The sequence below is a fragment of the Pseudoliparis swirei genome, chromosome 9, assembly GCF_029220125.1.
Source record: "Pseudoliparis swirei isolate HS2019 ecotype Mariana Trench chromosome 9, NWPU_hadal_v1, whole genome shotgun sequence".
Taxonomy (NCBI): Eukaryota; Metazoa; Chordata; class Actinopteri; order Perciformes; family Liparidae; genus Pseudoliparis; species Pseudoliparis swirei.
This window is the reverse complement of record NC_079396.1, coordinates 7682632-7698262: the sequence shown is the minus strand read 5'-3', so window position 1 is coordinate 7698262 and position 15631 is coordinate 7682632. Positions and strand designations below refer to the sequence as shown.

Sequence of the window (15631 nt, the reverse complement as noted above, 5' to 3'; positions counted from 1 at the left end):
TTTGGTGGGATGATTGGTTATTATCCGGGGACCATTTGATTAGATTTTGGGATCGATCGGGTCAAAGGTCAAGATAATGAAAAAGGTCAAAATCTTCTTGAATCGCATGAAATTTGGTGGGATGATTGGTTATTATCCGGGGACCATTTGATTAGATTTTGGGATCGATCGGGTCAAAGGTCATGGTCAAGGTCATGAAAAGGTCAACATCTTCTTTTTACCTCAGTCAATTTATATCCAATTGGCATGCAAATAATGCCAAAATGTTCATAATTCAATGTCCAATCTTGTGATATGCGAAGGTATGCGCTCTACCGAGTGCCCATTCTAGTTTTAGCTGTGTTTGTTGACCCCATAACAAATAAGATTTGGGCATTATGTTGAACCCAGTGTGTTCCAGTCTGGTCAGTTCGTGTTGACAGTTAGCTAACATGAGCAACGACAGTTTAGGTTTAAAGTCCAATTGATTTTCATATGGTATTGAAATTAATGGAAACAGTCAGAAATACGTAATACAAAAATTTAAAACGGAAAAAACACTGTTCTACTAGAACTTTCTAAAACCCAGATAAATTGTTGACAAAAGCTATGATGTACAGTGAATGTTACGTAAAAACAACCACTGGTATTGTCCTAATTACAGTTCATGATAAAAACACATTTCCAGTGGCCGCACCTCTGTCCAAGATCCTGCAACGGCGCCAGCATTGCCCACTGTTTCCTTCCCTCCTCCCATGATACCGACCATCTCCTCGCCGGCCGTCTGTCTCATGAACCTCTTATTGACGATCTTGGTCACGCTGTCGTTGCATGTGGCCAGCGATCCAAATCCCCCGATCCCGACTGCCACGCACTCCAGCTTGGGCTCATCCAAGCCGCCATAACTTCCCAAGACAGACAAACCCCCGGGGCTGCCACTGGGGTCTCTTGGAGCTCTCTCCTCACACAGGGTGACTCCTCCTGGGTCTTGGTTGCTGCTGCTGCAGACATTCCTGAAGAACTCCTGGTCCAGGCCTCCGTACCGCTGAGAGCTGGGGTCAGATCCACAGACCGGTGCGCTGGTGGATTTTCCTGCAGCAGGAGACTGTCGAGCTGGACTGGCTTCCTGGCTGGCTCCTAATTGCGAACAGGGATTGAAGACAAAAATGGTGGTTTCCAGGATTGATTGGATTTCACACATTGTTGCAAAAGCAAGATTGTAAAGTTTCAAGAAGTATTTTAGACAAAACCTTGAGGACACGACTTCAAATTTAAAATATGTAAATGTTTTAAATAACAAATGTACAGTTTTGATGAACCATGAATAGTTAAGAGTTTGCTATGTTTTATAATACTGTTAACTGAATGTGTTTTAGTTTAGAGACTTTACTTCAGATAAAACAATGTTCAAATTTTGATTTGTATCTCACATATATAAGTGTGTGTTGATGGGTGCTGAATGCTCAAAAAAGATAACTCAGGACTAAGACTGCGCTCCACTTGAGTTTAACATAAAATAAGAGTGATAACATGTTTAATTTTTAATTCCAAAAGGAAATTATTATGCCAGGGATCAAGGATTACCATGGAATAACAAAGAAACAATAACAACAAAATAAACAATAATTTAATCATATTTAGTAATAAATATATAGTTTATAAGAAGTAATAATGAGTGCAAAATAGAAAAAGCCGAACAAAGAAGTAAGATAAATTAAGTAAAATAAGTAAACTAAAATAGAAAAAGTAAACTACAACAACACAAGAATAATAAAAATATCAAGTGTATAAGAAAAAATACTAATGCATTGCACTGTGTGCAGTAATACAATAAGGGTAATAAATTAACTATGCTGACAAAGACCTGACTAAATAACACTGGGTGACATAAAAACTTTTTATACAGCCAACATTTTGACATGTGCAGGATAACCACAGGTTACTATTAAAACGTCTCCATTCTAATCAAGTGTCTCAGTGCGCTAGCATCAACCCTCGACCCTGACCCTGAAATTGTGAATTATTTCATCATTTCTTTTCATCACGTGTCAAGGGTTACATTTTCACACAGTTACCTCCATCCCCCCTCCAGAGCGACTCTGTGCTTCCAGAGTGTTCGACCACACTGAAGAGGCTGGAGAGGCCGTCAGTGAGGCCGTTCAGGACGGGGCTGTCCCTTGTGGTGGTGGAGCGAGCCCAGGCTGAGCCTCCTCCTCCTCCTGCTCCTCCTGCTCCTCCTGCTCCTCCTGCTCCACCTCCTCCTCCTCCACCGATGGATCTTTGCTGGAGGCTCCACAGGCTCCGGTCCCTAGAAGAGGAACTCCCCTCCAATCTGGAGGTGGAGCCTAAACACAGAGCAGTCAGATGTTTCCTTTTCCTTCTTCTTCTCCACAATGGATCTTAGAGGCCATAGAACAAACTTTAATTACCAGAAGACACTCTGCGTTGCAGTTTTGGTGATCCATACTTGGGTGAACAGCAAGGCCTGTCGACGCGACTGTGAACCTTGTCCAGGGACGTGGATATCTGCCGGGTTCGGGCAGACACTAGCGAGGAAGTGGTTGTTGTCGAGGGGCGAGGAGACCAGGCTTTGGAGTAGAACCCCGACCCTCTGCTGCCGGGAAGGTTGCCGGTTTGAAGCCCAATACTGACAGATTGCGCAGCAGTCTGCGTGGACCTGGTGGACATGCCCACCACCTGTGGGTAGAAATGGAAAAAATGGAGAATGCTTAGTGTTAATATAATATAATAATAATAATAATAATAATAATAATAATATAATATAAGTATGATTCACATTATTGCCTATTTTTTTTTAAACAAGAAAGGACGAAACAATATAGTTGGACTATGAAATCTACCTGACTTCCAGGTTCCTTGGAGGATTTCCTCTCCAGAGAGGAAGAGCGTATGGCCTGGCGAACACAGTTGGTCATCTCTTTCATGTCATCACTCAAATTGGCGGAAATCTCCCCGATCTCAAGGTCGTGGAAAGCTGACGAGGGCGCCATCCCAACGTCTGAGCCGGCGACGCCATTGCCGGTGATGCTTAGGATCGAACCGCCGATGCAGCCACTTTTGCTCTCTAGCAGCTCCCTGTGCTGCTTGGACAGCGAGCTCAGCCACTGCTCGTACGAGGATGAAAAGCAGGATGGTTGCTGCGGCTGAACAGCAAGTGCTCCCACAGCAGCCATGCCTACGTTTGGCTCACTCACTCCCAGGGAGGAGCTCCCGTTCTGGGCCTGCTGTTGCTCTTTGGCCTCCTGGCTCCTTCTTTGGTGCTCCATGCGCCTTACCGCAGGAGGGCTGTAGTAGATCCTTATGCCAGTGCGGTCTGGAGCTGTGTAGCTCCTCTGGACAGTCTCCAGATATAGTTCTGATCCTACTAAGCTGCTGCAAGAGCCGCTGGGACCGTCCCAGGTTTTACAGGTGTCTCCAACCTCTGGGGTCTGGGATGAGAGAGTAGGGACAAGAACAACCAATATGAAATAGTGATCAGTATATTTCTATTTCTATGCTGTCTTCAGTTTGAGGAGAGAACAGATATTGTGACAATTCTTATTCAAATTGTGTAACCTTTAAAACTAGTCTTTGTTTCACTGGTCTTGGCAAACACATCAAAGCAAATACATCGCAATTAACTACACATTTTAAACCAGTAATTGCATGAAATCACAACTTGTTCACCTCGTTGGTTAGGTAGGTCCAGTTCTTCCTGGTGAGGTCACGCAGCTCTGGGACAGCAAACTCAATTCTCTCCTCCTGATTGGCTCTCCCATTGACTTCTGGGCTGTCCAGCTCTGACGTGGATTTTGTTCTTTTCATTGAAAGAGGAGAAAAGAGAAGTAAAAGTTATGCTCTGCTTGTCAAGATGACGCTCGTTCATGAAGCCTTTTAGCATTTAGCTAATAAAGAGCATTAATTCAAAATGAGGTAATATGTATAAATTGTTACCGTTGTAATCCTGTTCCATTCGTGACGGCTGTGTCTGCAGAGGACTCGCTGCCTGATGACTTTGAGAACGAAAATGTTTTACCACATAACTATTATTATTGTTTTTACATATTATTAGCATTTGATTTAATTTTTACACCCTGGCAGACATTTACTGTAGACACATTCATCTCACAGCCATCCACTTCATCTGGAGCTGTTTTGGCAGGAGGAAGTGAAGACTGACAAGTATAATCTATCTGTGGCAGACAGCGCGAGCACACGCACGCACGCACACACACACACACACACACACACACACACACACACACACACACACACACACACACACACACACACACACACACACACACACACACACACACAGTGATGCTGAGTCAGTTGGTTTTACACTTGAGGTGATCTCACACTCTCATTTCCCCTCAGAGGAAAGAGACAGAGTGGAAGAGGGGTAAGGGACATCTGCAGATAATGTGATTCGTTGTGCAGATACACTGATGAACATCTGACCCGCAACTCACTGAACTGCAGACCACAGACTATGAAAATAGAAGTTTCAGGATGAATATCTCCTGGATGGGTGCACAGCAAAGGCCTACAATCACCCAGATAATAACACAATTTGTGAACAGTCTCTCTGCAAAGTATGACTTACAAAAAATAAAGCAGAACAATAGTTGGAGAGTTTTTCGTAAAGAGAATTTAGGCGAGGTCTCTAAAATGTGCATTTGGGCACATTGGAGCACCATCTGTGCCATTTGACTTTTCTCATGTACCAAACCATTTATTTCACTTTCACTTTTACTCTTGGTGTTCAATACATCCAAATACATGATTATGTGGCTTTAAAACAGTAAACCAAAGATAAAAAACGACCAAACAAAGTGGTGCTGTGCGCGTGCGTGCTGCGCGTAAAGCCGTTTTTTGGATCTGTCGCTGCGCAGCTGTTGCGCACGCAAATATCTCTGACGGGGAAGGGCGGATTTAAAAAAACGACAAGTCATTGAAATCCTTAGAGCCAATAGAATCGATTGGTACCAAGAAAGACAAGATTGACAGCACTGTGAGCCAATAGGAGACAGAAAGGCGTCGCCAGATTTGAAATGTGAAATCCGATTCGCTGAAATTGAACTTCCTGACAGCTGACTTTGACGTACTCCCCAAAGGTCTGCCTGGTTTTTAATGGGACAGATACACACACGGAACACATGCCAGCTTGAATTCATAGGAGAAAATCATTTTCTTCCCCTAAAGAACAAAAGTAAGTTAAATTTGCTGGCTGCGATTAATATTTCTGTGTTATTTGGCTCCATCTCCGTGATACTTTGGTGCAGAAGGATTCTGTAAAGATATTTAGAATTTGTGTGAAGTCCTCTTGCATTCTAACATCTCGTTTTTTACGATAGCACGGAGCTACATGTCACTAGCTCCAGAAACGTTCTGAGTGGGCCGACTCCTGACAAAATTATGATTATTAGGGTCCTCATCGACTTTGTCGTAGAGGAACCTATTGTTTTTCAAAGGATTATTTTTCTTATTCTCTCCAATCAAACGTCGACTGGCCGCACACCTCATACCGCAACCAAGTGAAATTTCACACGCATATCAGAACTCGTGAAATATTTATGATTTTTTAGTTTTTGTAATTTGTTTATAAAAAAAATTCTCTTAACCCTTGTGTTGCCTTAGGGTCATTTTGACCCGAATCAATATTACACCCTCCCCCTGCCTTAGGATTAATTTGACCCCATTCAATGTTTAATGTCGGTGTTCTTTCGGTAGTCAACAAACAAACATAAAGTGCCTCACACTTAAACTTGGAAAACAATATAAATTCTAATAATTTTCTGGAGGTTTTAATTGCTGGCGTCAAATTGAACCCAAAGGGTAAAATATGTTAGTAAATATAAAGGTAACAGGAGGGTGAAACATTGAATCGGGTCAAAATGACCCAAAGGCGGGGGGAGGGTGTAATATTGATTCGGGTCAAAATGACCCTAAGGCAACACAAGGGTTAAGCGCCCCCTTGAGGTAGAAAGCAAATAACTTTTTGCAACAATGACCGATTGACTTGAAATTTGGTATACAGGTTCACCTGGACCTGCTCTACAAATAAGTTCATGGTGGCCATCAAATGCGCCTACTTAGATTTTCCGCCATTTTGAATTTTGTAAAAAAATATTGTTTTCACTTTTTTCCAAAACGCTTTGTCCGATTCATCCGAAAATTTCTGGGATCCATTATTGGTTCAATGTCATCATAACTACTGAAGATCTTGTTGATATCTCATTGCGTTCAGAGAATATAGACCAATGAACATTTAAAGGGTGTGGCCTGATATTTAAAGACACCTAACTTCAAAATTAATTGGCCAATCCTCACCAATTTACCGGACTATGCTCACATGACATCCCTTAAAGTACTCTAATTTTTTCATAATATTTGAACATTAGGGGGCGCTACAATAAATCCCTAAATATCGGCATTTTTAGCCTTTTTTTAGCCTTTTTCCATGTTTTGGGCAGTTGTTAAACTGTTAACTCCTCCTAGAGCTTAAAGCCGATTCATTCCAAACTTGGTCAGTATGGTCGTGAGACCTTTGTCTTGAAAATGCCTTGAAAGATTTCAGAAATATTCAACTTTGTGCGTTTGCCGGACCGGCAAAGAAACGCCATTCGCCATGAAAATTGACATTGTTGTAACTCAGCCATACATTATGTAATCTGCTCCATATTTCTCATACCTCATGACATACTGTCCCTGAAGACATCCATATGCACATTTTAGATTCTGGTCGTAGCGCCAACTAGTGGCACTAGGAAGTTACATGTTTTTTACTTTTATACACTGCTCCTCGCAGATTATTCAGATCCCTCTCAAAATATACCAGAATAGACCTAAGACCTTGATGATGCTTCCCTGTGGAGCTCGTAGCGACACGTTGAATCACATTCACATGTAGTTTACATGACAAGGTCTAGACTTCACGTGGAATTCACGGCCTGAGGATATCAACAAGCCTTTTTTCACTCAGAGTCAAAGCGCCACCGACTAGCAAAGTAAAATTAGTGTCGCGTGACAAACGGTCAAACGCCCGAACGCCGTGCATGCACTCTCGGCCGAGGGGGCCGGCGTCTGGCCGGCACCCCCGACGTGCGAAGCAGGTAGAGGACCCGTTCATCGCTGCTTGCAGCTTTAATATTTTAATTATTATTTCAGTTTGAGTTGTGTTGCAATGGCTCACTGATACTTGTAGCCCAAGTTGTCTTCTTTAATTTGATGTCCAACATCAATATATTTGCTCATGTTTATTATCATGTTTTAGACAGTTTAACTACAATGTCCAAAAACTCTCCCAATTGGGGGACTTGGGGCTCAGGAGTTAAGAGAAGGAGTGAGACGGGTTCTTACGCAACAGACAGGAGGGAAGGAAAAGAGGGAGATGGACCAGAGGAGCAGTGAAAGAAAGGCAAAGACACCCTCAGACCAGCACCGCCGCAGATTGCGGAGAAATGATGGGGCAGTGACCGACTGAATATGTACACTACCGTTCAAAAGTTTGGGGTCATCCAGACAATTTCGTGTCTTCCATGAAAACTCACTTTTATTTATCAAATGAATTGAAAATTGAATAGAAAATATAGTCAAGACATTGACAAGGTTAGAAATAATGATTAATATTTGAAGTATTAATTTTGTTCTTCAAACTTCAAGCTCAAAGGAAGGCCAGTTGTATAGCTTATATCACCAGCATAGCTGTTTTCAGCTGTGCTAACATAATTGCACAAGGGTTTTCTAATCAGATATTAGTCTTCTAAGGCGATTAGCAAACACAATGTACCATTAGAACACTGGAGTGATAGTTGATGGAAATGGGCCTCTATACACCTATGGAGATATTTCATTAGAAACCAGACGTTTCCACCTAGAATAGTCATTTACCACATTAACAATGTAGTGTGTATTTTTGATTAATGTTATCTTTATTGAAAAAACAGTGCTTTTCTTTGAAAAATAAAGACATTTTTAAGTGACCCCAAACTTTTGAACGGTCGTGTACATCTTAATTTTTTTTTGTTTTTATGGAGAAAAAAAATGAACTATCACTTACTGAGGAAAATACTGAGGAAATTCCTCCCGGACATGTTGCAGCAGCTTGGCACTGACTGCCCTGGTGTATAATCAGCAGATTGGACCGACCACAGGAAGGTAACTCCTTCATCACAATATGGCAACAACACCTGTCGTTACTTGTCAAAGTATCCCAAGAGGAAAAGATCATCCTATAGACAAGAGTAACATGCTCCACTTTCAGTCCGGGAGGCAGACACAGTCATCACATTTAAGAGTAGACTTAAGACTTTCCTCTTTAATAGTGCTTATAGTTAGGGCTGAATCAGCTTTATCCTGGTCCCATCCCTAAATATGCCCCTGGTCCCGCCCCTAAATATGCTGCTATAGGTTTATAGGCTGCCCCCCCCCCCCCCCCCCGTCAATAACTCTTCTCGGCTCGCGTGCGGCAGAGCTCCAATGCCGGCGCGCGCATCGCTCAGCCGTGATGCGTGCACACAGGTGAGCTGACGCTACATATGGAGTGAGTACCAAACACCATCTCCCGGTACTCACCTGAGTAACTCACTGAAAAAGTTATGTGCACCCCTGGATATAGGCTTAAAGGCTGCTGGGGGACGTTTTAGGATACACTGAGCACCTATCTCATCTTTTCTCTCTCCTTATGGTTACATTTTTCATCTCTCCATCACACATTACTAATTCTGCTTCTTCCCGGAGTCTTTGTGACTTAATATTTCATTGGGTCCATTGGACCTGGCTGTTTCTAATGCCTCCTGCCTGGTGGGGCGACCTCCTACCTGGTGAGCAGGCCTCCTGCCATGGCCCTACTGATGCGCCCCGCCCCCCTCTCTACCTCCTTCTGTTTCATAATTTGTGGCGGTCAGGATCGTGGTCCATGCCTACAACGAATTATTCATACATTCTGTCATATTTATTGGATGTGTTTATGTAACTCTGTAATGCTTCATTCTGTACACATGACATCTCTTGCTTTTGTCCATCCGGTGAGAGGGATCCTCCTCTGTTGCTCTCCTGAAGGTTACTTTCTTTTTTCTCCGTGAAAAGTTTTTTCTTCTTCTATTTCTTGGGAGGTTTTCCTGATCCGATGTGAGGACATGGGACAGGGATGTCGTATGTGTACAAATTCGTAATTTGTGATATTGGGCTATATAAGATAAACTGAATTGAATTGAATGTTTGAGTTTGTTTGACATTTCTAGTGTTGCTTTTGACTTTAATACATTACAAGTTATTTTTGGTTGTGTGTATATAATGGAGGAGGCCCGGATGGATGTGAAGTTGGTTTGAAGTAAACTGACAGAATATCAGCTCATGGAGTTATGTTGCGCAATTGTTAGAAAAATGGAGGTATGATGCTGCATTTTGGAGCTGGTAAACAAAAAGTATCTTCATTGTTTTGTTTTGTTTGGTGTTATGCTAATGTGAGTCTGAAAGAAGCCTCATTTCACTAGCTATGGCTTTTGTAAAAATCAGATGTACAGTATATGTACTAGAAAATGTGTACCAAGAAACAGACATCTGATCCAATGAATGAATATTTTTTAGATGTCCTTCTCATCTCAGACAGTCATCCTCTCAGATTCCATTACCCAAGATACGCTCAATCCTTACCTCTTTTCTATGTTTGACATTTTTTGACACACACACACACACACACACACACCTTCCCCTGTTGCGCAGTGGCCTCTCCCAGTCTCTGCTCCCACTGAGCTCTTTCCTGGCTGAACCTCTCCAGCAGCTCCAGCTTCTCTCGGCCCCAGTTCCTCTCCCCGATCTGGAGCTGATTGGTCCGTAGGTGGGTCACAACGGGAAGACGAGAAGAAGATGAAAACATCAGAGGAAGAGGATGGATGCACGGAACGGGAATAGAAATTTTAACAGTAGAAAGCTGTCAAGTAAAACATAACGCTTGATTCAACACACAAATTAAATAACTGGCTCAAACAGAACGAAAGCTGGTTTATCTCTTTGTGAGGAAATCTGCCAACACGGTTTGCTCTGTCCGTGTCACCTTCCGACTTACCTGTTTAGTTAGGTCCATCACAGCTGCGTAGGAATCGGCCAGGAGGTGCTGGTGCTCTTCACGCTCCCTCTTCAGTGCCACCTTCAGGTCCGGAGGATCCAGTGCATCAGCTGCTTTTCCTGATTTGGTCTCGAGCTGATCGGAGAAAGACAAAGAGATCATGGTAAAAATCTAATTTGCACCCATTTCACCCTAAATCCTCGTAAGTGGAGATCTTTCTTTTGTTTGCAAATTCAAAACTTTGATGAACTTTACATTTTTTAAGTAGCGATAGCAATATACATTTTTATATTTTACTATATACAAACAGCAATCTCCTCATTTGGATAATAAAGTTAAATTTGAATTTAACCAGGTATCAAAATAAGCACTCGTAATAACTAGTTCTTTATAAAGCAGTGTTGTTCAAATAAAAAATAAAAAAGTGGCATCATTGTATGATGATCTTATGAGACATAACATCTGCATAAATAACGAGCAATATCCTGTCACTATGATTATAATTCATTACCAGCCGCAACATCTTAGCGGTAACAGAGGCAGGTTTAAGTGCTTTGCCAGGTGTTTGTCTCGGTCTGTCTATAGCACACAACACAAGTCTCGATAGCAATAGAGGGTCATTTTGATCTCAACCACACAACTAAAAGTTAAGTAACTAAGTAAATCCATGCTGTTGCGGCTGGAATACAACCATAGTGTCCAGATAACATTGTTTCATCCACAGAAGAAGAACATCAGCACCTTTTCTGAAAAGTTCTGAGATCTTATACATTTTTCACCTTTGACATTATTCTCTTGCACAATTAGATTTGTGATGAAAAGGTCTGTTGGATGACTTCACAGTAAAGCCTCAGCACAGATGAGCTCCTTCTGATGGCTTTTCTCTGCTCATGATGAGGAGGTCAGAGCGTGGACAGAGAGAGAGAAACTAGAGCCCTGTCACTTTTTTTCTCCTCCTCTGCTGCCATGTTTGCCCTTGAATTTCTCTCAGCTACTCTTTCTTTCTCCCTCCGTACCCCTCTTCCCTGTCCCCATCCTCCTCGTCCCACACCTTCACACTCTCTACTGATTTCTCACCTTCCATTTCCAGGTCTCTCACCTCTTTCTTTCCCTCTCCATAAATTGAGCCCGCTGTCTCAGAGTCTGGTAGGTGGCATCGCTTGAAGATTTTATGATTTTCCTCCATCTGAGCCTCACAGTTCACACACACACACACACACACACACACACACACACACACACACACACACACACACACACACACACACACACACACACACACACACACACACACACACACACACACACACACACACACACACACACACTGCTAACCCTAAGACCCACTACAGGAAAGAGGTCAACCTTTTGACCACGCGGTGCAGAGACAACAACCTCTTGCTGAATGTCATCAAAACAAAGGAGATTGTGGTTGACTTCAGGAAAAGCCACACTGTACCATTGACCATCGATGGTGCTGCTGTGGAGCGAGTGAGCAGCACCAAATTCCTGGGGGTGCACATCAGTGAGGACCTCTCCTGGGCAACCAACTCTGCATCACTGACGAAGAAAGCCCAGCAGCGCCTCTACTTCCTCCGCAAGCTCAAGAGAGCGAAAGCTCCCATACCCATCCTGAACACATTCTACCGGGGCACCATTGAAAGCATCCTGTCCAGCTGCATCACTGTGTGGGGCAGTAGCTGCACTGAACACAGCAAGAAAGCACTGCAACGCATAGTGAACATAGCTGGTAAGATCATTGGTGCCCCACTCCCTTCCTTGCAAGACATTTACACCACCCGCCTCACCCGGAAAGCTACCTCGATTGTGAATGACACCAGCCACCCTGCACACAGTCTGTTCAGCCTCCTACCCTCTGGAAGAAGGTATAGGAGCCTCCGTTGCCGCACCACCAGACTCAGTAATGGCTTCATACACCAAGCTGTCAGGAAGCTAAATTCTCTCCCCTCACTCCCCCCAGCCATATCCTCCAGTCTGACAGGAAGCTGAAAATCCCCCCGTCCCCCTAAAAAATCACTCAAAACTCTGCACTTTAATCACTTGTCTTCACTTGTCTAAAATTATATTACGTATTTATAGTATTTATATATATATAGTATTTATATATATATAGTATTTATAACAACTGTACGTGAATCTTTATCTTTATGTTTACTTAGTATTAGGAAATGTCTTGTCTTATCTGTTGTGCCTGTGCACTTTTATATGTTTCACCGTGGGAGAGTGGGAAACGTCCTATCGATTCCTTTGTACAGGACTGTCTCAGAAAATTAGAATATTGTGATAAAGTTCTTTATTTTCTGTAATGCAATTAAAACACACACATGTCACTTACTTACTTACTTACACACACACACACACACACACACACACACACAATCAATCCTCTGTGACTCTTTACGGACCGGCATCCGTATATGGTGCTAATTGAACTGCCTGGCAGCCAATCACAGCGTAACACACAATCCAAACTCCTGTCTCCTATGGCAACAGAGCATTGCTCGTTAGTAATGAACGCAGCCTATCGAGACCCACGTCTTAACAAGTTACTGATTTCACTGGATGACTGGCATTTATTGGTGGATAAGCGACTCCTGGTTCACCACTCGCTACTCACCATTTAGCAAGTTCAATTACTTGAAGTTTCGTCAAAGAATGCTCCTTTTGCAGCAATTACAGCATTGCAGACCTTTGGCATTCTAGCTGTTAATTTGTTGAGGTAATCTGTTGAAATGTCACCCCACGCTTCTTGAAGCACCTGCCACAAGTTGGATTGGCTTGATGGGCACTTCTTGCGGACCATACGGTCAAGCTGCTCCCACAACAGCTCAATGGGGTTGAGATCTGGTGACTGTGCTGGCCACTCCATTACAGACAGCATACCAGCTGCCTGCTTCTTCCCTAAATAGTTCTTGCACAATTTGGAGGTGTGCTTTGGGTCATTGTCCTGTTGGAGGAGGAAATTGGCTCCAATCAAGCGCTTCCCACAGGGTATGGCATGGCGTTGCAAAATGGAGTGATAGCCTACCTTATTTAAAATCCTTTTTACCTGGTACAAATCTCCCACTTTACCAGCACCAAAGCAGCCCCAGACCATCACATTACCTCCACCATGCTTGACAGATGGTGTCAGGCACTCTTCCAGCATCTTTTCACCTGTTCTGCGTCTCACAAATGTTCTTCTGTGTGATCCAAACACCTCAAACTTGGATTCATCTGTCCATAACACCTTTTTCCAATCTTCCTCTGTCCAATGCCTGTGTTCTTTTGCCCATACCAATCTTTTCTATTGGCCAGTCTCAGATATGGCTTTTTCTTTGCCACTCTGCCTAGAAGGCCAGCATCCCGGAGTCGCCTCTTCACTGTCGACGTTGACACTGGCGTTTTGCGGGTACCATTTAAAGAAGCTGTCAGTTGAGGACCTGTGAGGCGTCTATTTCTCAAACTAGAGACTCTAATGTATTTGTCTTCTTGCTGAGTTGTGCACCAGGGCCTCCCACTTCTCTTTCTGCTCTGGTTAGAGCCCGTTTGTGCTGTTCTCTGAAGGGAGTAGTACACACCGTTATAGGAAATTTTCAGTTTCTTTGCAATTTCTCGCATGGAATAGCCTTCATTTCTAAGAACAAGAATAGACTGGCGAATTTCACATGAAAGTTCTTTTTTTCTGGCCATTTTGAGAGTCTTATCGAACCCACAAATGTGATGCTCCAGATAATCAACTAGCTCAAAGGAAGGCCAGTTTTATAGCTTCTCTCATCAGCAAAACAGTTTTCAGCTGTGCTAACATAATTGCACAAGGGTTTTCAAGGGTTTTCTAATCATCCATTAGTCTTCTAAGGCGATTAGCAAACACAATGTACCATTAGAACACTGGAGTGATAGTTGCTGGAAATGGGCCTCTATACACCTATGGGATATTTCATTTAGAAACCAGCTTTCCCCCCTAGAATAGTTTTCACCACATTAACAATGTATAGAGTGTATTTCTGATTGATTTAATGTTATCTTCATTGAAAAAAACAATGCTTTTCTTTGAAAAATAATGACATTTCTAAGTGATCCCAAACTTTTGAACGGTAGTGTATATATATATATATGTATACATATAAAAATATGTGCACACAGAGTCTTTGTGACTTCATGTCTTATGTCTTATAGCTGTGTCTGATGCCTCCTGCCATGGCCCTGCTGATGTGCCCCACCCACTCCTCCTCTCTACCTCCATCTGCCTGATGGATCACGGAGATCCGGATCGTGGTCCATGACTACTACCAACTATTCATACACTCTGTCATACTCATTGAATGTGTTGTTACTCTGTAATGATTCCTTCTGTCCACATGACATCTATTGCATCTATCCATCTAACCTCCTCTGTTGCTCTCCTGAAGGTGTCTTCCCTTTTTCACCTGTGAAAGTTTTTTTTCTATTTCTTGGGATTTTTTCCTGATCCGATGTGAGGTCCTGGAACAGGGAATGCCGGATGTGTACAGATTGTAAATTTGGAAGTAGATGCTGACCAACTAGAAACTCATCGATTAAGGACCACAAAATGTAGCATTGGCCACTTCAGACCTAAATCAGAACTATAGGTCTACTGTTCCTGTATGCAAGCGGGGAGCACAGGTTGTTTATTTTGCCACTTGGTGGTTGTAACTTAAGAAAACCTTTCTGCAGTCGACGAACGATGTGCTCCTACATGTGCTTAATCATTGAGGACAACATTTTATCTTCCCATCATATTGATTTTTCGTCTCGTCCTAAATTCATTGAGCTCTGCTCGACACTCCCAGCAGTTTCTTAGTATCTGACAGTTTTTAAATGTCAACATCTGTCTCCTTAAACTCAAAACTGCAGAGCAACTGGAGGAAACTACATCATCTTATCCCCTTAACTGGCAACAAAATCGAAGACTACGATGCATTTTATACATGGAACGCGGCATCTGTTTGTGTTTCCTAAAGGCCAGCTCACTTAGAAAATGGTATTCTTTTCCTTTTTTGTTGTTGATAGAATGAGCACATTGACTTATTTCAAGAAATGTATAATGTGTCACTGGTACACAATCAAAGTTAAGGTCTTGAAGAAAAAGTTGAATGGTCAACAAGAACTCTAGATAACACAATGGCGAAAAACGCAAGGCTTTGAATCTCTCCAGACTTTGCAAAATATTAGTTATCTGCCTATTTGTTTCAAGCCTGTTCACTCAGGACAGTCTGGCAAACACCTTCTACAGCCGACAAGAACACTGGACACTCGTTTCCACAACCTGAATCACTATATCGTGAACCTATGGCTCATTCCTGAGCTTGTCAGGACACCGGATACGCCGGCTGGAAGCGTTCGCAGGCGACAGCGTGACCGTAAAACAAAGGCGGAGGAAGAGAGGGGGGCTAAGGGCTAAGCTAAAGCTAACACCGCATCGGCTGTCTCTACCCAGCATCTTCCTCGCCAATGTGCGATGTCTGGCGAACAAAATGGATGAACTGCGGCTGCGGATCATAACTCACAAAATGATTATGGACTGCAACGTCATGATCTTCACAGAAACATGGCTCA

At 42.8% G+C, this 15631-nt stretch overlaps 1 protein-coding gene across 2 annotated transcripts in view; it reads right to left on the bottom strand.

Annotated features, from left to right (window-relative positions):
- Window positions 1-15631, bottom strand: part of soga1 (suppressor of glucose, autophagy associated 1) — a 118452-nt gene that overhangs the window by 6615 nt on the left and 96206 nt on the right. For both annotated transcript variants that reach the window (XM_056423296.1, XM_056423297.1), the window contains exons 16-23: window positions 10052-10186; window positions 9692-9808; window positions 3934-3992; window positions 3667-3796; window positions 2841-3428; window positions 2409-2676; window positions 2055-2324; window positions 677-1116 (exon numbers count right to left, since the gene is read on the bottom strand). In XM_056423296.1, the coding sequence (XP_056279271.1) occupies window positions 677-1116; window positions 2055-2324; window positions 2409-2676; window positions 2841-3428; window positions 3667-3796; window positions 3934-3992; window positions 9692-9808; window positions 10052-10186 (2007 nt within the window). The remainder of the gene's footprint in view (window positions 1-676; window positions 1117-2054; window positions 2325-2408; window positions 2677-2840; window positions 3429-3666; window positions 3797-3933; window positions 3993-9691; window positions 9809-10051; window positions 10187-15631) is intronic.